At 37.2% G+C, this 26378-nt stretch overlaps 1 protein-coding gene across 3 annotated transcripts; it reads right to left on the bottom strand.

Moving 5' to 3' along the window:
* Nucleotides 1-16: 16 nt before the first annotated feature.
* Nucleotides 17-26067, bottom strand: bub1ba (BUB1 mitotic checkpoint serine/threonine kinase Ba). Of its 3 annotated transcripts, none has more exons than XM_081378369.1 (17): nucleotides 25527-26067; nucleotides 25227-25310; nucleotides 22968-23140; nucleotides 21587-21687; nucleotides 18505-18623; nucleotides 11858-11895; nucleotides 11643-11724; nucleotides 10977-11064; nucleotides 10458-10672; nucleotides 6999-7129; nucleotides 5613-5750; nucleotides 5457-5536; nucleotides 4561-4719; nucleotides 2320-2456; nucleotides 2096-2231; nucleotides 889-1004; nucleotides 17-244 (listed from the first exon to the last, which is right to left on the bottom strand). In XM_081378369.1, exons 2-17 carry the CDS (start codon nucleotides 25289-25291, stop codon nucleotides 130-132), a joined length of 1893 nt encoding a protein of 630 aa, XP_081234495.1. In that variant the 5' UTR covers nucleotides 25292-25310; nucleotides 25527-26067; the 3' UTR covers nucleotides 17-129. The 3 variants fall into 3 exon arrangements, with proteins under 3 accessions (XP_081234495.1, XP_081234496.1, XP_081234497.1); XM_081378370.1 differs by having other exon boundaries at nucleotides 10458-10669; XM_081378371.1 differs by having other exon boundaries at nucleotides 10458-10669; nucleotides 25655-25844.
* Between the last annotated feature and the right edge of the window lie 311 nt (nucleotides 26068-26378).

Genomic DNA, 26378 nt, shown 5'->3' with positions numbered 1-26378 from the left:
AAAAAAACACCCAAGCCTACATTATGAAAATAGTTTATTAACGTGTATAAAGAACAATATATAACATTAATTCCACATTTTCACACGGAGTGAAAAGAACATAGCCTTATTTTACAATAAACCCAATATTCATAAGCTGTCGCTCACATGACTGATGAGGTCGGACAACACCAGTGGAGAAGACTTCTGCTCAGGATTCAGAGTCATGTGGAAGAAGTCCTTCCATACGGAGTTCACAGGAGCGCTGAGGGAAACGACCAATCAAACACACTTATGGCAAACATCTACACTGGAATACAGTAAAACTAAACTAGAACACAGATTCTCATGTGCATATCTTAAAGGGTTATTATAAAGATGTGCAAATACGTCACTCTAAATATTTGGTAACACTTTATGATAAGGTTTTATTTGATAATATGAGTTAACAATGAAAAATACTTATAAATCACTTTAGAAGAGCAACATTATGCATTATTAAAATATAGAGTTGTATCTGTTTCTTTTTTTAATAATCACTGTTGTTATTATTAATGGACCTGATCAAACATGTCATCAAACTATCAATGAAAAGTTGTATTTTTATTAACTAACTAAATAAGTATTGTAACAATTGTATTGCTCATTATTAATGCTATATAAATTATTAATAATAATAAGTAATTGGACCATATTTTAAAACGTTACCAAATATTTTTGTTGTGATGAGATTTGTGTTTTTGCATTATGATGATGTAACATTTTAAATTCTTTCATTTTTTTAAATCATAAATCAACATTTTAGATGCGCGCGCACACACACACACACTGCTCTCTTTTGTCCGAGTGGTAAAGTATGACCTGGACATGTTTGTGTTCCTCCATATTAATAGTTAACGTTGCTCGCACCTCTGGTCAGATCCAGATGATTCCTCCACACTCCAGGCCGAGTTCTCCTGCGTTACTCTCATTGGCCGGTTAAACAGCAGAGTGTGCACGATTTCTGCAAGGCCAATCAGATCGACCTGTTGCAAGAGCAGAAATAATCACAGAAATTATAAGCAACAATTAGTGCTTTTTACACATTTCATGCATTTGTCTGTTCATTAATGATTAGCTAGATAAATGAACAAACTGGTGCAAACCCTAAACCATAAGCCGTCAGCTTAAGTGGTTTAAAGATTATGTTTGTTCTTCTTCTTGATTATTTCTAATAAACAGACACACATAAATCCCGTGTCAGATCTAGGCAGGTGGAGCTGGGGAGGGGGAGGGGTTCAGAGAGTCTGTTAGCACTGCAGGACTAGCTGAAAGCTAACACTGAACCCGACTGTTTAAATGTTAAGCAAGCAATCCCATTGGCTGCAGGATCAGCAGAGCCAATCAGCTGTGCCATAGTTGAAACACACATGGTTTAAAACTTTACACACATCCCAGCATGACAAAACTTACAGTATTTACTAGTTGCCATATCAACACTATATAGAGAAAAGAAATGCACCAAAATTAAAGAAATCTTTGGAAGATATCGCTGAACATTTAACTATAGCAAAAGTAAATTTCTTAAGTACATTTTTCATCTCTGTTTTTTGTGTTTATATAAAATTAGACAAATCTGATATTATTTTAATCTTATGTGTGTTATTTAACAGTTGATATGGCTCTTTAATGCTGATCTCGCCGGGTTTAAACCCCAGGTGTGCAGGCGGGGCATGTTGTCACACTGCGTTACAATGAGCCTCTATTAGAACTATGCTATTCTATTCTATACTCTCATGAATTCTATTGAGAAGCCATGAGAATAAGGTGAATAAAGACTAAAGTTTATTGTATTTTATTTAGAAAATATTTTAGTTTGTCTTGTATATTTTTTGGGATTAGATCAGATAACATTTTAATCTGTCATATGGTCACCTTTGGGGCATGTTGTCACATTTCACTTCCATTCTTTCAGGGTAAATCAAGAAAAAAAAAAGCATACACTGTATTAATGAAGCAAAACCACATAATTGTACAAATTAATGTGGGGAAAAAAAATACCCTGAACCCAAAGTGGATTTACACAAACTGAGAGTCAAAAGTGTTGATATATTTGGAAAGAGGAGTGTGAATGTACCTGATAAGGCGAGGCAGAAGCTGGCAGGAGACCCTGCTGTATGTACTCCTGTGCCGACGGAAGGTCTTGTGCAGTTTTCACGTCACTCTGGAGCTGCAGATCCACTGCGTTTGAGAAATCTAGAGCTGTGATGCCACTGCGGCCACACACACAGGAAGAGCGGCTTGGAAACGGGTATCAATACTAAAGGTATGCTTGCGTGTGCATGTGCTTTACTCATGTACCTGCGGTAAGAGTACAGGCTTTCTGGCTTCAGGCCTCCATGGACCACCTGACAGGAATGAATCCGCTTCACCAACTCTAGTAACAGAAGGACTAAGCGTGAAACATCCGTTCTAGCAATGGGCTCAGCGAGGAGATCCTAACGGTGGAAAGATGAAAACAGAAATGTTTCATTGAGTTTACATCTCAGAATTGTGTGATATAAAGTCAGAATTGCGTGTTATAAAGTCAGAATTGTGAGATATAAAGTCAGAATTGCGTGTTATAAAGTCAGAATTGTGAGATATAAAGTCAGAATTGCGTGTTATAAAGTCAGAATTGTGAGATATAAAGTCAGAATTGTGTGATATAAAGTCAGAATTGTGAGATATAAAGTCAGAATTGCGAGATATAAAGTCAGAATTGTGAGATATAAAGTCAGAATTGCGTGTTATAAAGTCAGAATTGTGAGATATAAAGTCAGAATTGCGAGATATAAAGTCAGAATTGTGAGATATAAAGTCAGAATTGCGTGTTATAAAGTCAGAATTGTGAGATATAAAGTCAGAATTGTGTGATATAAAGTCAGAATTGCGAGATATAAAGTCAGAATTGCGAGATATAAAGTCAGAATTGTGTGATATAAAGTCAGAATTGTGAGATATAAAGTCAGAATTGCGTGTTATAGTCAGAATTGCGAGATATAAAGTCAGAATTGTGTGATATAAAGTCAGAATTGCGAGATATAAAGTCAGAATTGCGAGATATAAAGTCAGAATTGTGAGATATAAAGTCAGAATTGCGTGTTATAAAGTCAGAATTGTGAGATATAAAGTCAGAATTGCGTGTTATAGTCAGAATTGCGAGATATAAAGTCAGAATTGTGTGATATAAAGTCAGAATTGCGTGTTATAAAGTCAGAATTGTGAGATATAAAGTCAGAATTGTGTGATATAAAGTCAGAATTGTGTGATATAAAGTCAGAATTGTGAGATATAAAGTCAGAATTGCGTGTTATAGTCAGAATTGTGTGATATAAAGTCAGAATTGCGTGTTATAGTCAGAATTGTGTGTTATAAAGTCAGAATTGCGAGATATAAAGTCAGAATTGTGTGATATAAAGTCAGAATTGTGAGATATAAAGTCAGAATTGCGTGTTATAAAGTCAGAATTGTGTGATATAAAGTCAGAATTGCGTGTTATAGTCAGAATTGCGAGATATAAAGTCAGAATTGTGAGATATAAAGTCAGAATTGTGAGATATAAAGTCAGAATTGTGTGATATAAAGTCAGAATTGTGAGATATAAAGTCAGAATTGCGAGATATAAAGTCAGAATTGTGAGATATAAAGTCAGAATTGTGTGATATAAAGTCAGAATTGCGTGTTATAGTCAGAATTGCGAGATATAAAGTCAGAATTGTGTGATATAAAGTCAGAATTGTGAGATATAAAGTCAGAATTGTGTGATATAAAGTCAGAATTGTGAGATATAAAGTCAGAATTGCGAGATATAAAGTCAGAATTGTGAGATATAAAGTCAGAATTGTGTGATATAAAGTCAGAATTGTGAGATATAAAGTCAGAATTGTGAGATATAAAGTCAGAATTGTGAGATATAAAGTCAGAATTGTGTGATATAAAGTCAGAATTGCGTGTTATAGTCAGAATTGCGAGATATAAAGTCAGAATTGCGAGATATAAAGTCAGAATTGTGTGATATAAAGTCAGAATTGTGAGATATAAAGTCAGAATTGTGTGATATAAAGTCAGAATTGTGAGATATAAAGTCAGAATTGCGAGATATAAAGTCAGAATTGTGAGATATAAAGTCAGAATTGTGTGATATAAAGTCAGAATTGTGAGATATAAAGTCAGAATTGCGAGATATAAAGTCAGAATTGTGAGATATAAAGTCAGAATTGCGAGATATAAAGTCAGAATTGCGAGATATAAAGTCAGAATTGTGTGATATAAAGTCAGAATTGTGAGATATAAAGTCAGAATTGTGTGATATAAAGTCAGAATTGTGAGATATAAAGTCAGAATTGCGAGATATAAAGTCAGAATTGCGAGATATAAAGTCAGAATTGTGTGATATAAAGTCAGAATTGCGTGTTATAGTCAGAATTGCGAGATATAAAGTCAGAATTGTGAGATATAAAGTCAGAATTATCTTTTAAAATGTTTTATTCTGTGGCGGAAACAAGCTTCCGTACATGCGGAGGTTTACGAGGAAAAGAAAAACGGATTGACGAGACGTGCCTCAATGGTCTCTCCGTGAGGAATCCTCCAGAGAGTCATGCAGCCGTTCTCGAACACGTAGCAGGAGATCTGGACGAGACGATCCTGCTGGTCATGTGACAGTCGAGCTCGGAGCTGCGAGCTGATGAAGAAATCCCACGGCACTGAGGAAGAGTCCAGCTGAACCGGGAAAACAGGGAAGCGTACAGTACAGGAGGAGGAAATATGGAAACATCAGAGTTAGTCACAAAAACATGACAAATAAATATATAAGAAATTAGTGTTTATATAATGTTTTATATATATATATATATATATATATATATATATATATATATATTAGTGCTGTCAAATCGATTAATTAGAGAGAGAGAGAGAGAGAGAGAGAGAGAGAGAAAGAGAGAAGAGAGAGAGAGAGAGAGAGAGAGAGAGAGAGAGAGAGAGAGAGAGAGAGAGAGAGAGAGAGAGAGAGAGAGAGAGAGAGAGGAAGAGCAGTGTAAATCTAAAAGTTAAAGGTTATCACGAACATAATATATCAAAAAAGTATAAATATACAAGAGTGTGAATATATATATATCAACCAGTGGATCTCTGAGCTGAGTGAGTGAGTGGAGGCGGGGCTCATTTGCATATTCATAGAACCGGGTATACTAAACGATATTTTAAGGCATAAAGACTTTTTTCAAGGAAAAAACATTTAAATGTGTCATTTTGGTGATCAAAGATGAGTTTTAAGGGATAAAATGATTGACTACAGGAGGACTTTAATAAATACTATAATACTATATAAACAATACTAAAATTGCACTTTAAATATATATTAATAAATAAATAAGTGTCTGTTTATCTGTAAATCTCATTTGCCATCATTGAGTAGTCTACTACCCTGCCAGTCGAGTGTTGATATAGTGTCGCACCTTCAGAAGGACGGTGGCATCGCTGGAGGAGTAAACGCTGAAGTCTTTCTTCTTCTCGCGGTAAACCAACGTCTCTCCGTCTGGAAGTGTGTGGAATATTCTATTAAACATTATTTTGACAATATCACTGCACCTGTGCATGAGTTTTCCATATACCAAGATTTAAGTCCCCGCTGGTGTCAGGAAGAAGTTCAGTTTTACGGTGGAAGCTGGAAAAGGTCGTCACATCTGCTTGCTGACACAGCCTGGACCTCACCCCTGGACCGCAGACGTCCTCTGGTTCAGTGACTGACACTATGAGCACAAATACAAACATGTTACATCACAAAACATATTTTGGGCGGGGGAAAAATGACCAGATAATGTAAGATGTGTGTGCGTGGGATCCAGTAATGAAACAAGTGACGCCTTTGTGAACGAGTCATTGAATCATTCATTCATATATATATATATATATATATATATATCAAAAACAAAAATACATTTTAGGTTTCTTTCTTGTGTGTGTTTATATATATATATATATATATATATATATATATATATACAGGGTTCCCGCGGATCCTTAAAAAGTCTTAAATTAGATTTTTTAGTCTTGTGTATATATATACAGACACATACACACACACACACACACACACACACACACACACACACACACACACACACACACACACATACACACAAGAACGGACCTAAAATGTATTTGTTTGTTTGTTTAAGATCTAAACAAAACCCAATAGACTAGAGATGGAGGATTCTGGATAAATTTAATAATTTTTGAATCATTGATTCTCCCATGATTCTGAACAGATAATTAGACAAAAAAAACATGCAATTTACTAATAGGTTCTTCTGACTAAATGTTAATTGCTGCAGTCTATTTAAAAATGTATATTTGACTTGAATTGTTTTTAAAAATCGGTTTGAGTGAATGATTCAATGACTTCACTTGTTTCATTACTGGATGAATCAGTGTTTTTAAACAAATCTCTTGAATGAATGATTCAATGACTCGCTCATAAAGACTTCACTTGCTTCATTACTGGATGAATCAGTGTTTTTAAACGAATCTCTTGAGTGAATGATTCAATGACTCGCTCATAAAGACTTCACTTGCTTCATTACTGGATGAATCAGTGTTTTTAAACGAATATCTTGAGTGAATGATTCAATGACTCACTCATAAAGACTTCACTTGCTTCATTACTGGATGAATCAGTGTTTTTAAACGAATATCTTGAATGAATGATTCAATGACTCACTCATAAAGATGTCACTTGTTTCATTACTGGATGAATAAGTGTTTGAGCGAATCTCTTGAGTGAATGATTCAATGATTCACACGTTTTAACAGTCTCTTGTCTCCACCTACTGGTGTAACGATGTAATGATACAATCTTTATTTGAAGCATCAAGTTACTTTCAAAGGTGATTTTTCCTTCGATTGCGATCTTTTAACAATTAATTGAGCAGCTCTAAAACAGATCTCGTTTCACTAAGAGACCATATAAACTCTAAACTGTGAGCTTTATTTCCCACCGTTCTCCAGCACAGTCTCCAGTCCCTCCACAGCTCGGCTGATCTCCGTGTCATTAGTGCGTTTCATGGGATCTTGGGAAAAGTTAGCGAAGGAAGTGCCGTCCAAGTCCTGACTGATCTCTAGGATAGGACTGTAAACACAAAGCATGGACAAACCAAAGTCTGAGTGAGATTCTAATCAAGATTAGTCATAATTAGCCATTAAAAATACAGTAATATGAAATCAGATGTAACAGTGTGGCGCACTAGCAACACAAGCTCACGGGTTTGATTTGCAGAACGCATGAACTGATGAAAATGTGTGCCTTCAATGCAATGTAAGTCACTATGGATAAAAGCATCTGCAAAATGCATAAATGTAAAAAATGTAAATGTAATGCAAGACATGTATTTACGTGGGCTGGGCATCATGTTAATATATATTGTGGCGACTATACAAATTTTTTTAATTTTGCCATGTGGTTTATATCACAGCATGAAAATATGATCCGCATTTGCGTGATAATACGATCATTAAATTTCTGTAGTATCTCATTATCATGAAATAAAAATTCTCGTATTGTGAAATAAGATTTTGGCCATTTCATCCACCCCTAGTATTTACTTTCTTAAATAAAAAAAAAATGTCCCTCGTCTTATAGTGTTTTATAAATGTCATTGTCTGATAGTGGATTTCTTAACTTCATCCACTTCTGAAATGCAAAAATGTGTTTATTACAGTATAGGGACTGAGTATAGATTATTGGAGAACGTTTTACAAGAAAATACTGTTCTGGTCCTTCTAGTGTTACTTGAAGTTTCTTTGTAATTATTTATGAAAAATGTTTCTACATCAATTTTTTTTTTTTTCATTTCAAGACATTTTTAAGACAATTCTGAACATTTCCAGACAGTTCTATGGCAGTGAACGCAGTGAACGAACACGCTGATGCGTCATCTTTGAGTGCCCAGGGTTTGACAGATACTGTAAAATGAAACACTTTTTTGGTTTTCAAGGACTGAGATCACACTTATCAAACAATATCTTTATCATCTTTTAAATAAATAAAAACGTAAATAGATGAAAAATAAACTAATAAAACAAAATGCTACAAATAATAAAATGCAGCACATGCAATGACGGTGGAAACTTTAACCATTGAAAGGACGCAATGACAAAGATATCGCTTTCCTTATTCAATCTGATAATCAATTTCCATGAATATATGATTGAGCTGAAGAATGAAAGCAATGATTGCTTTCTATGAGCAATATCGCACTCATAGCCATGAGAAATGCCTCCATATACTATATGTATCAGACGGGCTGCAGCGTTAGTTGTGTGAAAAGATTGTTTTATCAATAAAATTAAACATTAATTTTACATATCTTGTCTTTCAATAATTCATGCACTTTTCAAGTACTTCTTCTTAAATATGTCTGTTTTCAAGGGTTTTCAGGACTTAGCCCTCTGGGGTCTGAGCTGTTTTCTGGGCCCTGGAGGTGTTCTGACATGCTCTGACATTTGTGCTTATTTCTGTTACTTGTGACATTTTCATGGCTAAAGTCTGATTACACTGTATTCAGCACAAACTCTGCTACAATAATATGTCAGCAGCATGTGTGTAAAAGTTTGTAGTATAATGACATTTATGCGTGGTTTGTGAAAATACAAAAAAAAAAAAAGATCTCACTGAAATAAGGCCATGAAACCCCTACTGATTATTTCTTCACAAGACTTTTGAAAATTGTATGACGTAGCCTAGAATATTTGCTCCAAAACTATGTGAAAATCACCCTGACTGCTCATTCAGATAAGACAATATATTGATTTAAAATTTGTACGACATGTTTTGAGTGAGAAAGCTCTATGCGGGAGCTCATTAATATGTAAGCTTTTCACACCTGAGAAAGACAAAGACCCTCCCCTAACGGCCCTATTAGGAGCTATCAGGCCCTGTCATTCTGAGCAACCTTGCACAATACTGTAAATGAGGAGATTTAAAAAAGAATGGCTTTTTGATTGTTTGGATTTATTTACAACACAACATAATCCAAAGATACAAAACAAATGACAAAAAAGCACTTATTGAAAACAATGATCCAAAGACAGAGACCTTTGTGCCATTCCTAAAAACTTTGTATATACCTTTCATTTCCAAGGTGTTTGATTTTCACTTTACCATGTTCATGTTCACTGAAGACCTCAGTGGCATCTGGGCCCTGAAAAACAAAAGTGAACATACTGATATCAAGAGAAAGGCCTGCACGATTTTGGGAATAAATTTTAGATTTTTCTGGTTAAAATTGATTTTTAAAATTCACAGAATACACACACACACACAAATGTTTCCAACAATATATAATATAATGAACACCAGGTTTGTTGTGCCTTGTAGGCATAGGCTATGTGCAGTGCTGCATAAAATAATAATAACAATAACCATAGCAGCCTATAAATCTTCCAAAAGATTTCAGTAACAACTAAGCTAGAGAAAAATATATTGATTATCATATGTTACTTCAAATGTTTCCATTCGTTATGATGATATGAAATGAGATAATAGTAAAAACATGAAGCCATAATGTTTGGTGCGTTCTGCTTTTCAAACGCGATCGCGTTCCAAAATATGAAACATTACGGTTACCATATACATATCTACGTTTGAGCAGATATCCACAAACACAGTAACAGTAAACACGGGTCTAAATATTATAATATTCACCATATATCTAGCAACAGTTCAACTGCAATGTGACATTTATGCAACAATAACAAACTAATATGTAAGAATTTCTTACCTTACATCTTTCTTGTCTTCAAATATCGTTCTTCTTCTTTTGAGGTAATTCCAATGTAAGCTCACGGCGCGTCTTTCAAACTCGACGAAAAGCAGAGACTTGTGAAGTTTTTTCATGCTTTGTTTTTGAGGTAACGAGCGCGTTCGCGTTCCATGTGGAGATTTGCATGTGAATATCTTTTGCGCGCGTGGGCGTGGTCAAATTAAAAATAATGAGCAAGCGTTTGAGAAGCTGGAAATCTTGTTGGTTTTATACAAATTACTTAAACAGAGAATATTTGTTTTCAGTTTGAATCCGATCATTTAAAAGTACACACTTAAATGTTTATAAAGGTATATGGCTCATAAATGTGTGACAAGTATTCGCTGAGTTTTGTTTCAGTTTATAGACGTGCTGCGACAGAGAGGCAGAACGCACACCCTGTTTATTTTCTTTATTTTACAAAAGCACAACGTTTTGATTGTAAGTGGACACATACAAAAGTAGAAATATCACAGATTCTTTTTTTTATATTTCTTTTTTCTGTATGACCATAAATGACGGAGTAATTTAAGTTTATAGTGCTACAATGTGACGAAAATCCAGCAAAACGCGCCGGCGCGTTTGTCGACCCCAGAAGGTTAAATTTCAAAAACTCAAATTCAAGCACTTCAAGCACCTGTCCAAACCCTGGAGTACCTGAGCTTGTTCTCCTCAGGGCTCATGGCCGAGCTCGGTGCTCTAGTGGACTCTGGGTTCTCCGGGGGTTTCTGCCTCTCCACTCCACCGAATGGAGTTGAAGCGAGTTGAGTGGCACGAGCAAACTCACACGTGTCGTCTGGACTCCGGCACAGAGTCTTATTCCAGTGGCCGTTGACGATGGCTTCCTCACAGCGAGAGATGGACGAGTCCTGCTAATGACCGTGATTACTGACAGGAGCACTTCAATCACAAACACTGAGAAGAAACTGAGAGGAGTAGTTCACTTTAAAAAGAACATTAGCCCATGACAGATGCACGTTTTTGAGCTTCAATCTGTTGGTAGCGATTCACTGCCATTATAAAGCTTGGAAGAGTCAGGACATTTATTAATATAACTCTGAGTGTGTTCGTCTGAAAGAAGAATGTCATATACACCCAGGATGAGTTCAGGGAGAGTAAATCATGGGCTAATGTTCGTTTTAAAGTGAGCTATCCCTGTAGGAACGCTGATCTCACTCTGTCAGCGGAGGGTTCTGCTCTTGACTTCGGCACTTTCAGACTCGAGGTCGGCATCTTCAGAGACACACGGTTTGCCGAAGATGATCTGAAATTGCAGAGAAAACATCTTGATTAAATGAAAGAGTGGACAGAGCGGCCATGGAAGGAAAAGAAAGAATAAAACACAAACACAAAAAACTAAAAGGGACTGACAAAAAGAACAAACAAAAGAACTAGAAAGAGAGAGGAAAAAGGAGATTGAAGAAAGAAAGAAAGAACAAAAAATTAAAGAAAGAACAAACAATATAAAGACAGAATGCAAAAAAGAATGAATGATAAAAAGGAATGATAAAATAACGATAGAAGTGAAAAAAGATAAAAAAGAAATAATAAACAATAAAAAAAAGAACGAACGATAAAAAAGAATGATAAACAGATGACAAGATAGAATGATAGAATGGAAGAACAATATAAAAGAGCGATACAAGAAAGATCAACGATAAAATAAGAAAGAACGATGAATAGAACAATAGAACTAGAAGAAAGAAAGAAAGAAAGAAAGAAAGAAAGAAAGAAAGAAAGAAAGAAAGAAAGAAAGAAAGAAAGAAAGAAAGAAAGAAAGAAAGAAAGAAAGAAAGAAAGAAAGAAAGAAAGAAAGAAAGAAAGGCCAGCTGGTGTCCTCACGGTCTGTGTGTCTGTCTGTTCTCATCAGAAGAGCTGAATGCTTTTGCTGTGGCCGTTTTCTGCTGTCGAGAGTCACTTCCACCTGAACACACACACACACACACACACACACACACACGTTTAGCACAGGAATTTCACCTGAACACACACACACACACACACACACACACACACACACACACACACACAGTGTGTTACAGACAGGAGAGACTCACTCTGATGCGTGTGCTCCTCCCGACTCACTGCACTCCTCCTGAACACAACAGAAAAACCATCAGCAAAAATACCAGAGAAACATTTAAATGCAAATACCTCAAACACAACTCAACACAACACAACACAACACAACTCAACACAAACCAACACAACCCAACACAACACAACTCAACAACACAACCCAACTCAACAACCCAACACAACTCAACACAACCCAACACAACCCAACTCAACAACACAACCCAACACAACCCAACACAACTCAACACAATACAACACAACTCAACCCAACTCAACCCAACACAACTCAACCCAACCCAACTCAACACAACACAACACAACACAACACAACACAACTCAACCCAACTTAACTCAACCAAACTCAATACAACCCAACAACACAACTCAACCCAACACAACCCAACTAAACTCAACTCAATAAAACACAACCCAACAACCCAACCCAACACAACACAACACAACACAACACAAACCAACTCAACTCAACTCAACTCAACAACACAACTCAACAACACAACCCAACACAACTCAACACAACTCAATACAACCCAACAACACAACTCAACAACACAACCCAACCCAACACAACTCAACCCAACTCATCACAACACAACTCAACCCAACAACCCAACACAACACAACCCAACACAACCCAACACAACAACACAACTCAATACAACACAACTCAACCCAACACAACACAACACAACCCAACTCAACAACACAACACAACCCAACTCAACCCAACACAACACAACTCAACACAACTCAACTCAATACAACACAACCCAACAACACAACTCAACTCAACAACCCAACACAACCCAACACAACTCAACACAACACAACACAACAACACAACTCAACACAAACCAACTCAACTCAACTCAACAACACAACCCAACACAACTCAACACAACCCAACACAACACAACCCAACTCAACAACACAACCCAACACAACTCAACTCAATACAACACAACCCAACAACACAACTCAACTCAACAACACAACCCAACCCAACACAACTCAACCCAACTCATCACAACACAACACAACACAACACAACACAACACAACAACTAGGCCTGTCACGATAACAAATTTTGCTGGACGATAAATTGTCCAAGAAATTATCGCGATAAACGATAATATTGTCATACTGAGACCATTTTCATTTAATATAATTATAATGGCATAATAATGCAGGTACACCTTTTCAACGATCTATAAACTTTTATTTCTAAAGAATATTAAACATTGAAAACGGAAAACATTTTAAATATCCAAAAAAATGAACAAAACAACCAAAAACAATGAAAGCAATGGACTCTTAGTGTCTGTTAACAAAATAAATGTCTGTTAATAAAAAAAAAATGAAACAAAATTGCACTTCAAAAAATATTAAATATTAGGCTTTAGACATTATTAAATAGTGATACATTCCATAACAGGCAAAACTGACAGTTAGGACCTTTGTAAACAAATAAAAAAAGCCTCAACAAGCCATATCACCCAAATTTTGCACTGTTACTCCTGTTACTTTGTCAAGTGATTGTGTACTGTCGGGAAGACAGAGACGCACTTTATTGCGTGCATGCTACGCACTGAAAATACTTGGTTAGGATTAGGGGTGAGGAGTGCGTGCGTATTACACGCCATAAAGAGTGTATCATATGCACGCAAAAACTATTTTTGGCATATAAATGGCACGAGAAATAACATTTGTGGTATAGATATGCATTTTCATGTGATTGGGCTCGCTGTCGCAACTCACAACTAGCGTCTTCTCTCTCTCCCGGCAGTAGCCGCAAACAGTCCCGCGGCCGCCGGCGCTTTCCCATACAAAGACCATGTGACTGACAAGCGCCGCCTTCCCACACAAAGACCATGCAACTGACAACAAGAGGGTTCACTCCTCCTATACGCTAAAGAACCGAGCGAGAGTGGTCATCCAGTCTCTTTGGTAGAGAGAGAGAGACGAGGAAAACAAACAAGCATGCAAATGGAATTATCGCGGCCGGAAAAATTATCGAGCTCATTTTTTTTATCGTGCGATTAATCGACTTATCGACTATCGCGACAGGCCTAACAACAACACAACTCAATACAACACAACTCAACCCAACACAACACAACCCAACTCAACAACACAACCCAACACAACCCAACCCAACCCAACTCAACCCAACACAACACAACTCAACACAACTCAACAGAACTCAACTCAATACAACTCAACCCAACAACACAACTCAACTCAACAACACAACCCAACACAACTCAACCCAACTCAACACAACACAACTCAACCCAACAACCCAACACAACAACACAACCCAACACAACTCAATACAACACAACTAGGGATGCAAATTATCGATTAATTCATTAATCATTAGTTGATTGACCTTATCGATCGATTAACGATTAATTGATAAGCGGCTATTTTCCTGAGAATGTAAATTTCTCACGGTATCAATAGTGTCTTTAACATAAAAAGCAAAATATTGCTTATACTGAATAAAAATGCATGTTATATTGCTCAACTGATGTTTTATTGTAACAGTTGGGATACGGTACAGATAATGGAATTTATGTAGTTTAACAAAATAAATTATGCACAGAAAATTAAAATACATAAAAAAAATTTAAAAATAATTGTAAAAAAAAAATTGCATCACAATAAGTGTATTGTGATTGTCACTAACATTTTAGTAACTAAACTGAATTTTATTAGGTTTAGTGACAACATGTTACAATGTTTACATGGTACAATTTCTGGTAAGCTACGCTTTTTTATTATTTCAATTCAATTACCAGTATTGTGATTTTATTTAATATTGACTCGTTTGGATAAATATTAGGTAGGCTACACAAGATAGACATTAATTTTTCTCAAGAAAAAAAAACAACTCACCTAATGCTGTAAACATACAGAAAGCCCTATCAGCTGGTAGAAGCTATTATTTAAGGTTAAAAATAATTAAATATGATGCGTTTTTTATTATAATAACTTTATTTAATGATACAAGTAAAAATATAATAAATATGTAATATAGAACACATATTTAGCAAAATACTCTCTATAGCTATTTCTTTTCTTGCCAACTACGTGCTATAGCCTATATTATGTTCATTAAATGGCTTTCCTGAGGTAAATGTGAGATAATTGTTCTCCAGCTATGTTATTGACCTATTCACGCTGATGAAAAACACTGATTGATCGATATTATGTATGAGAAATATACATTTCGGTAAGTTGTACTGTATCTTTCAACAGTGTTCGTGTTATTTTTTTACTATTAGCTAGTAGCGTTTGAGATGATCGGTTCACGTGCGCTATGGGATCTGTCACATAACATTTACAAGCGCCAAAACGGTATTTATTGTTTGAATTTCGTAATAAAATTGACAGAATCTGAGAGCTGAGTTTTTATATATCATAGCTAACCTGGGGTGCGTTTCCCGAAAGCATCGTTGGCCAACTATGGTCGCAAGTTCCGTCGTTACCAATAGAGTTCAGTGGACATTGCGATGAACTTGCGACCATAGTTGGCCAACGATGCTTTCGGGAAATGCACCCCGCCTCTGTCTAGCTTCGCGATTTTTCTGTGCATGAGATAATGGATGTGTGGTGTGATGCGTGAGGGCTGGCAGCTCTGTTTCTGAAATGCTCCCACATTCCCCTCCGTTTTGACCGCCTCATGTTTGGTTTCTTTTTTGCCGCCTCAAGTTTGTGTCGGGTCTCTCGCCGCCCGCGAGAATCTCGTGCACGTTCGCAATGTTCAATTAACCGACAATAATTTTATTTAATCGAGTAAATTCTTGTCGACAATTAATCGATAATCGATTAACCGTTTACATCCCTAAACACAACTCAACCCAGCACAACACAACCCAACTCAACTCAACCCAACACAACTCAACACAACTCAACCCAACACAACTCAACCCAACACAACTCAACCCAACACAACTCAACCCAACACAACTCAACCCAACACAACTCAACCCAACACAACTCAACCCAACACAACTCAACCCAACACAACTCAACCCAACACAACTCAACCCAACAACATAACCCAACTCAACACAATCCAACTCAACACAACCCAAGCCAACACAACTCAACCCAACACAACTCAACATCCCAACACAACTCAACATCCCAACACAACTCAACAACACAACCCAACCCAACCCAACCCAACCCAACCCAACCCAACCCAATCCAACTCAACCCAACTCAACACAATCCAACTCAACACAACCCAACACAACCCAACTCAACCCAACACAACTCAACACAACTCAACCCAACGCAACACAACTCAACAACCCAACACAACTCAACAACACAACCCAACTCAACACAACCCAACTCAACCCAACTAGGGCTGCAACAACTAATCGATAAAATCGATAATAATCGATTATGAAAATCGTTGTCAACGAATGTCATTGTCGATTAGTTGGTCTGCTCACGTCACGGGGAGCGTTGCTGATGACGTCACTTTCATGACAACGCAGTCACGCGAAATGGCAGAGAGTAATCGGAGAGAAACATCAGCACGGCAAGCAAAAACTGTATATTCTCATTATATGAAGATGTGAAAATGGTATAGTCTAGTTGAATTCAATGCTACTGTGTAAACAGCTTTGTTTACTAACTTCGGGACAGTCACACTAGATCTATTTTGTATCGAGCATCAGGTTGCGCAATCAGTTCGCTCGCAACATAAGTGATGGATTAAAATAGCGCTACCGCAGAAATAGGTTAAATTAAATGGGGTTTACAAAGTGAATGGGCGTATATATTGCCGTAAGATTATGCTTACACTCCTCTCATCGCCTGATTTATGAAGCTGTGCGTACCTTTGAAATCCAGGTGTACGCAATACCTGCCCTTGATAAATGCCGCAGCTGAAAACGAGCGTCATTAGAATAACACGCCCCTATATATTCAAGTCTCCGCTCCCCCCACGCCCTCATTTTACGCCATGGACACACGGAAGACGGCAAAAAAGAGAAACTTCTTTGAGAAAGAGAAAGCGAAACCAGGGAAGTGGAAAGAAACAAAATTGATTTCTAGATTTTTATTATTAATGACGCTTATTGTTATTTAGAAGAAGAATGTCGTTATTATTATTATTTGTATTATTATTATTATTATTATTATTTAAAAGAAGAAGAATGTCATTTTTATTATTTTGTCAGTCTGAATTATTTTTTTGGTCATTGAAAGCCTTTCATTACTGAACCTAGTCCGTGCACACCTGCCGGGCCTAACCCTGGCCTAACCATCGTTTCAAAGAATAGTACAACGGCGAGCGCGTCGAGTATAAACGCCTCGTCCGTTTGGGGAGGTGCGCGCGCAGTCTGCGGAGACTCGCGCTGCGGAGCCAGGCGAAAGTATAAACAAGGCTTGAAATGTCAGGTAAAGCGCACAGGCTCGCAACTGAAGGAATACATATGCCTACAAATCAAATGCTTTGGTAAAATCACACAAATTAAACATTGAAGTCCATGTTGCACAAAAATAAACACTTAAGTTTATAATTACTATGTTGTTGTTTTTTTACAGTGGGTCATAATCATATCTTTTAGTTTGTCAGTGCGTTTTGTGGTGTTAGGAATTGTTTTTTCTGCGCATTCCCGCACTCAACACGTGCGTACACCACCTCCTGAGCTGGCGTAGGATTTGAGCGTGCCATACGCCAACGTTCATATTGATAAATCTCAAAGTCACCGTGGTTTTGGGTGTACGCCAGGTGTACGCTGGAAATTTGGTGTACGCACTTTTGATAAATGAGGGCCAATGTGTGGCTTTTGCACTTTTTAAAGTACACTTTTACACATAAATAACCTGATTTAGGGTTTTATTTAGTTATAAACAAAAATCAAATTGAATTTAAAAAAAAACCTATCCGATTAATCGATTAATCGAAAAAATAATCGTCCGATTAATCGATTATCAAAATAATCGTTAGTTGCAGCCCTAAACCCAACACAACACAACTCAACAACATAACCCAACTCAACACAATCCAACTCAACCCAACTCAACACAATCCAACTCAACACAACCCAACACAACCCAAACCAACACAACTCAACCCAACACAACTCAACACAACTCAAAAACCCAACACAACACAACTCAACAACTCAACACAACTCAACTCAACAACACAACACAACTCGACACAACCCAACCCAACCCAACTCAACTCAACCCAACTCAACAACACAACCCAACTCAACAACACAACCCAACTCAACCCAAGACAACACAACTCAACACAACTCAACCCAACTCAACCCAACTCAACCCAACTCAACAACACAACCCAACTCATCCCAACACAACTCAACCCAACACAACTCAACCCAACACAACACAACTCATCCCAACACAACTCATCCCAACACAACTCATCCCAACACAACTCATCCCAACACAACTCATCCCAACACAACTCATCCCAACACAACTCATCCCAACACAACTCATCCCAACACAACTCATCCCAACACAAATCAACTCAGTCGGTTCCAGGAGGATTTTTTCCATTGGGATTTTAAAAAAAGGTCTTTCTTAAAGCATTATAAGATCTGACCTCTGAACCTCATGCCCTTCTTCCTGATCGCTGTAAATGACGAACGGAGCTCGTTTCACAACAGAGGCGGCAGGTTCAGACGCACCAGCAGAAGAAGAGCCGGCCTCCTCCTCGACGATCTAGACCAAGAATTAAAATCACACTGTTAAAACAGGAGCCAGACTTATGCTGGTGTGTGTCTGAAAGCTCCTCTTAAAAATGCAAAACATGTGTTTAAAGGGATAGTTCACCCAAAAATGAAAATTAGCCCATGATTTACTCACCCTGAAGTCATCCTAGGTGTAAGATATTGTGATGTATGATGAACACAGTCATATTAGTTATTTAGTTATATTAATAAATGCCCTGGCTCTTCCCAGCTTTATAACGGCAGTGAATGGCTGTTTATGTTTTGAAGTCCATCAAAGTATACGGCCGTCTGCCGGAAGATAGTTATTTTAGTCGATTAAGTTTTAAATGTGGATATTTTCTTTACACAAACGCATCGCTTCACTTCAGAAGGCCTTTATTAACCCCACAGAGCCCGTGGAGCACTTATGATGGACAGATGCACTTTTATGATGGACAGATGCACTTTGGTGGACTTCAAAAAATATATGGCCATTCACTGCCATTATAAAGCTTGGAAGAGCCAGGACATTTTGCAATTTAACTCTGTATTCGTCTTAAAGAATAATGTCACACCTAGGATGAGTTGAGGGAGAGTAAATCATGGGCTAATTTTCATTTTTGGGTGAACTATCCCTTTAAAGGGGACCTATTATGCCCCTTTTCACAAGATGTAAAATAAGTCTCTGATGTCCCCAGAGTGTGTGTGTGAATTTTTAGCTCAAAATACTAGGGCTGGACCCGAATATTCGAATATTCGTTCAGTGGGTTGGTAATCGATTTGAAAATTTGACATTCGAATATTCGTTTCTGTTTTTAGTTTTTTTTGCACACCTGGGTTCCCCCGCGAAACGGTTCTCATACGCGCTTGAATAAGGCCGGCGACACACTGGCTGCGTGGCATGTTCGTTTTTATTTCGGCTCCCATGTTACCAGGTTGGAGTTTGCACACTGCCTGCGTGAGACACGCGTCTAAGGTGCGGCTCGAGCCACGCGGGAAACACGTGCATGCTAGAAATAGAACCGACGCCTTTAGTGTTCCAGCAACGGGAGTGTTCTCTGGCTAGAGCGCAGAACAGCGGAGTTTGGACAGAAGTGCATGCCTGAGCTTGTGTTTTGGGCTAAGCTGTGTTGCTTTAACATTGTGGAAAATAGAATAATAGAAACAAAATGTATTAGCCTTTTTACCCGTTATTATCAATCTAAATTAATCTAATTTTTAATTCAACTTAATTTCGTTTTTCTTTATTTAAATTTCGTTTTTCTTTATTTAAATTTCGTTTTTTCTTTATTTAAATTTCGTTTGTCTTTATTTAAATTTCGTTTTTCTTTATTTAAATTTCATTTTTTCTTTATTTAAATTTCATTTTTTCTTTATTTAAATTTCGTTTTTCTTTACTTAAATTTCGTTTTTTCTTCATTTAAATTACGTTTTTCTTTATTTAAATTTAGTTTTTCTTTATTTAAATTTAGTTTTTCTTTATTTAAATCTACCCTTTACTGTGTCAGTAATTTGTTAGTCAGAAAAATATTAGACTACCTTAAAAGTATTGCTTAATTTTACAGACCTGTGTGTGTGTGTTTTATATCACTAGTGCAGTGTCCATTCTCGGAGCATATAACCATGTGAGGCGCGCCGCTTCCCACTCACGCTGTTCTGTAGTTTACTAAAAGTTTATTAATTCTGAATGTGTCGCGTCTCACGTGTCCATCTATATTGCACCAAATGCGACACTGCACTCCCTTGTGAAGTCGATTGGATGAACGGTTCTCAGAATAATAAAAATGCAAACGGACATACAGACACATAGAGATTCCTGCCTTTATTAGAGAGAAGAATATGTTCAGCCCCCTCTCTCCGAAGCTTTGAATATTCTACGTTCATTACTACCGAAGCTTTGAAGCTCAAAAAATGGTATTCGGATCAGCCCTACAAAATACCCAACAGATAATTTTTTACAGCATGTTTAAATTGTCACTTTTTGGTGCTCAGAAAAACGCGTGTGTTTTAGTGTGTATCCCTTTAAATGCAAATGAGCTGCTGCTGCCGGCACAGGGGGCGGAGCTTCATGAGCTCATGCTCAGTCTCAGGACAATTTCATCTCACGGAATGATGATAATATCAGAAACTCTCAGTAACGGCGTTCATTTCGACCCGGAGTCGGACAATAATGCCTACAGAGTCAGAGTGCTGTATAGAGATGGAACAGGTATAGTTTAGTTTAATTACGGTTATAACGTATTTGTCATCTGCTTGTATGTATCCATTATTAATAGCCTACAAGTCTGCTGTTTCGGACCAGGTCCGAATGATGATCAAACATATACTGAGTTTAATAAAGTTTATTGTACATCACACAAAAGATGAAGCGTCAGTTTTACTCCAGAAAATCACCGTGAGAGCTGAGTAAACACAGTAAGTTATAAGAAGTGCGTAAGTACATAAACGAATTTCGGTAGAGTTGAGGGAGCATTTTCTTTGAAAACTAAATAATTCCACCTCGTCTTCAGCGGCAGCCTCAGATTTCGGGAGTAAATAGAGCGAGCTGTGTGGATTAATACATCCAGCCACACAACACCTACAACGCTGGGAGACATCAGTGCAGCAATGGCGGATGTGTACAACTCGCTGTGAACTCGATCAGGGCGGGGCTATGCTAAACCGCAGTGTCTGTCAACACTCGTGGGCGGGGCCTGTGAATTTAGTGACGTCACTAAAGCCGCATTCTGAAGACAGGTCGTTGGGAGACACTGCTGATGATTTATGGGGATTAATAAAAAAGGAGTGAGTGGATTTTTATCACTATTGGCTGGTTGTGTACACACACTGCCAACACACATTTATGTCCAAACAGCATGCAAAAGTGAATTTGCATAATCGGTCCCCTTTAAAGGGATCTTCACCTGAAACTTCAAGTTCTTTCATCATTTCCTGTCCCTCATATGTGGTCAGGTATTGAGTGTAAGGCTGTACCTGCTGTGGAGCTGTGCTGATCCTCTGCTGAATGAGTCTCTGCTTCTGCTCGATCTGAAGCTGCAGTTCCTGCTTTACTTTTTTGATGTGTGAGGCCTTTTCTGCACAGGTAAAAATGTAAAATCAAATTAAAATGCTATACGGTCTAATCAAGGCTTATTATAGTTAACTAAAACCATAAAAGACACGTGTTCCTTGAAATAAAATAAACACTAATTCAAATGAGATTATATATATATAAGTCTTAAACGTATTTGATTTCAGCTAATAGCTAAAGCTACATTTCTCATTGAAATTTAGTTTGACTTAAAGGGTAACTAAACCCTAAAACAACTTTTTTTAGGTAATGATCTGTAAGACTGGGGCTTTATTAGTGCTGCTCATTGATTCAAGTAATTTTTTTGACATTTGGGTTTAAAGTGTTTTAATTGTACAATATATGGTGTAAAAACGTCTGAGTGCTGCCCTCTTCAGGTTGAACAGTGGCTACTGCAGGTGAATTTTCCTATTGGATGTTTGCGGTGGCAGGTGACTCAGAGGGAACACGCTAACCACGCCCTTGCCTACTGCCCACTTTTCCAGCATTTTTCAAATATTGCCAGTGGGTGGAGTCAGGCACTGGCCGGGGGTTTAGTTACCCTTAATTTAGTAATATCTAATACTGATTTTTTTTTTTTTACAAAACTATATAGACACATTTAACACACACACACACACACACTCTCATGTGTGCAACCAGCATGCGTGCGTGCTCTGGGTGTGTTTTTGTGAGGGATATACTCGATAATGTCATATTGCATATCATTAAAAAAAACAATTACGGTATTATCGTGGACGACATACAGAATATCGCACAGCCCTAATTGTTATATATTGTATTGTCAACTCAACTCAAACATTTTTAAATAAACACTGGACTGTTTTAGGGCTGGAGAATATGATGATATATATTACATTAATATAAGTGATCACCTGGATTTAGACCTATACTGTATTTATATTTAAAGCGTTCTCAGGCAAATTTGCTTTATGCATTTCCCTGGCGTCGAAATCAGGATCATATAAATGTCAGGAAACAGGATTCCTGCTGCATGTCAGTATCCATGATCACTGGATCTGTGGTGAGTTGTAAGGAACTCTATATCGAATCCAACCTTTAGTTTAAACTGATAATCGTTCGTTTTACTGGTGTTTTCAGTTTCTCCTGTTCCGCCAGCAGCTCTTCCGCCACTCAGTCCGGCTGAGCGAGTGTGTTCCCGCACATCCTCTATTCGACTTCAGACGCAGCGCATGGGTTCAGTTAAAGCATTTCTGATTCCACACTTGATTAAAGGCCGCCTCAAACACACCGAACATCAGACATGCTGTAAAACACACGTACCGCCCAGAGCCCTGTAGTAGCGCTGCGCACGGAGCTCTTCCAGGCTGAACTCCGCGTCCCCCTGGTACACCTGGTCTTTGCAGTACATGACCTGCACGTGATCCTCCTGCTGGGAAGCCTGTTCTTCTGGAGTCGGGATCCTCTGGGACGGGAGCGCAGTCTCCGCCGGAGCGCTGTGGTGGAAACGCGAAGTCTCACGATTACACAAGTTAAAATAAAACAGTCACAGAACAATATATGGGATGAACCGAAGTACTAGTTACAGTCCAACAACAACAACAAAATTTTCTAAGAACATTTTGCTAACATTCCCTTTAAGTTATAAAAACGTTTTTTTTTTTCGGAATGTTCTCTGAAAGTTTTTTTCTTGGTTATGCAAACATTAAAGCCCCCCTGTGGTGAAACACCAGCTTTTAATGTTGTTTATGTGTCTATGTGGTGTTTTTAATCTGCTTTAAGACAAACCATGTGTAAATTCATAAGTCGACACCATTGCTGAGTATTTCCTCCTTAAAACTGCAGTGAACCAAAGACAGTCTCAAAAACACGCTTTGAAATCGCTGGTGTTTCTGACGTCACAAACTACCTTGTAACCAATCAGATCAACGTGTGATCGTCAACCAGTGGATCTCTGAGCTGAGGGAGTGAGTGGAGGCGGGGCTCATTTGCATATTCATAGAACCAATCAGATCAACGTGTGATCGTCAACCTGTGGATCTCTGAGTTGGGTGAGTGAGTGGAGGCGGGGCTTATTTGCATATTCATAGAACAGCGCATACTAAATGAGGCAAGGGTGTCGAGTTACATTCAATATGTTAAGGCATTTCTTTCAAGGAAAAACTTTTAAATATGTCATTTTGGTTTTCAAAGATGAGTTTTAAGGGATAAGATGATTGACTACAGGGGGACTTTAAAGGAACATTCCGTTTAACATTTTGCAATATGCTACGTTTGAATTAGAGGTCGACCGATCGATCAGTTTTGCCGATTAATCGGCACCGATAACTGGAAGAGGCAAAATAAAAACCATCACTGGCGCCTCGTGGAGTTTGTTTTGACGCCGCACAAAGCGGGACACTTCAGATGAGGATTTAAACCGGAGAATGAAACGGTATAATATACAGTACACTACCGTACGTGTTTTCATATCATTATAAAGTTATTAATTTGTTGACTAGATCTTGCACTAGCAGAGTAAGAACAGCGCGTTTGCCATCGAAGCTGAGAAGACGCTAACAATTAATACCTCAAAAACACGCCAGCTGATCGCTTTAATGCATCCGTTGAGCAGGAAGATATATAGAGCTAGTGACATGAGAAAGCAATGAGTATTGACATGCCGACTGAAACATACAGACAAATCATGAGGTCGATTTAGTTTTGTGTTTATCGTCACTCTAACATATTTTGATTAGATAATCATCAAGTGTTCTAAAATAGAAGCAAATAAAGTGTGAGAGTATACAGTATACACACACGTGTCTGATTCCAACGCTCTGGCCCTTGTGTAGTTATAAAGGTGGACATTTTTTAAGCATTAATGTTTGGATTTATATGACATAGGCTAGTAGGCTAACACTTTACATTAACATTAACACTTGTAACATTAACTTTGGTTAATAAACGTATTGTTAATTTGTTGATTTCAATATTCACTAATACATTTTTACATTTTAAAGTCGTGTCTTAGTTAATACATTAGTACATAGTTAATACATAAATATTTTTTAATCGATAGATCGGTTATCGGTAAAATCCACTATCGGTCGACCTCTATTTTAAATGTTCTTTGAACATTCTGAAACAAGTAGTAATATTTATAATAAATAAATAAATAATAGAAGAACGTTTAACATGAATACTGTATAAATAAGCCCTTTGACTTCTGTGCAAAAAATAAATAAAAGCATGCTGTTGTAAATTAAAATGTTATTTGTTAATAAAGGAATTCAAAATAGGAGCCGTGAACACAATTATTTAGATATAATATAAAATACTCATGATTAAAAATTATTTAATATAAACTTATTCTTAATCTTATTTGGTTTCGGCAGGTTAGACTACAACGATGTAGACTTCACCACAATGAGCCGTGTGTGTGTGTGTGTGTGTGTGTGTGTGTGTGTGTGTGTGTGTGTGTGTGTGTGTGTGTGTGTGTGTGTGTGACAAACGACCCAAAACAAAACAACACTCATTAAAAATCACTTAAGTTACAATAAAAACATCACGAACAAGTGGATCTTTCATTGCTTAACTTACCTCCAAATGTGAGACGAAAGTTCATCCATCTTCATGCGTTTTGATTGCTCAAACCCTAAAGCCATCTATCCTGTGCGATGTTTCCTGTGATATAATAAACACAGTAACGTTAGCATATGCAACGAAGGTTATTTGTAATCGGAATACTAAAATTATTATGTATATAACACGAGTAGGATGGGTTGGTATTCATGACAGCTGGCCTCACAGCGACAGACACTAACAAATCATTTTCAAATCAACAAAACATTATATTTGCGAGTCGTATACATTTACAAGTTGCAAAAATCATGACTGTACCTCCGAAAATCATCAAATATATCTGTTTCGGCGAAGTTTGCTAGCATTAAACACTGACAGCAGAGGTGTGTGTGTCTGTTGTGCATTCGAGGTTCAATTTCAAATGTTACCACGTGACTGTGACGTACGAAGTAACTGACGTTCCTCCTCGGCTCGACGTCACATAATAACGTACTTGGGAATTTAACATTTATTTTTTCGCGGTATATATGCGTATATTTCATTTTATAAACTATTTCTAAACAATATGTCATTGTATTATAAAAACGTAAAGGCAAAAGGCAACTCCTTTATCTTTTCTTGTTTTCTACGGAAGCCTTGTGCATATACTGCCCTCTTCTGTTTTGCAGTGAAATCAGGAGTTAGATTATTATGTTTATATAACGTTTTAAACGAATTCAAACGTTATTTAATTGAGTGATAACAGTATCAGAGAGATAAAATACGGTCATCCCAGCAGTTTATATTTTAATTCAATTGAGAGAATTCATTGATAGACCGATTTTGATCATTTAAACAGCACTGGTTTAATAATTGTGACTATATCATTTAGTCAAGGAAATGTTGTTGTTTTTCGGTTCACACGTAGGCTATGTGCATCTTAAATGCTGGAGTTACTTCCATATAAAAGCTACAAAAGAAAAACCGTTTAACTTGGAATATACAGTAACTAGGAATATTAATAACTAACTTTTACCAAAAGTAATTTTATCCTTTTATTTTTATTTTGCAAAGGTAAAATTATATTAAATATATTAACATCAATTCAATAAACAATGAACATCACAAAATGTAAAATTTAATGTTAAAAAAGTAGAACAATAAGAAGAGTCGAGTCTATATTTATAGTAA

Source organism: Scardinius erythrophthalmus (genome assembly GCF_964197995.2).
Source record: "Scardinius erythrophthalmus genome assembly, chromosome: 11".
Lineage (NCBI taxonomy): Eukaryota > Metazoa > Chordata > Actinopteri > Cypriniformes > Leuciscidae > Scardinius > Scardinius erythrophthalmus.
The sequence above is the reverse complement of the archived record's forward strand: the minus strand, read 5'-3'. Positions and strand labels throughout refer to the sequence as shown.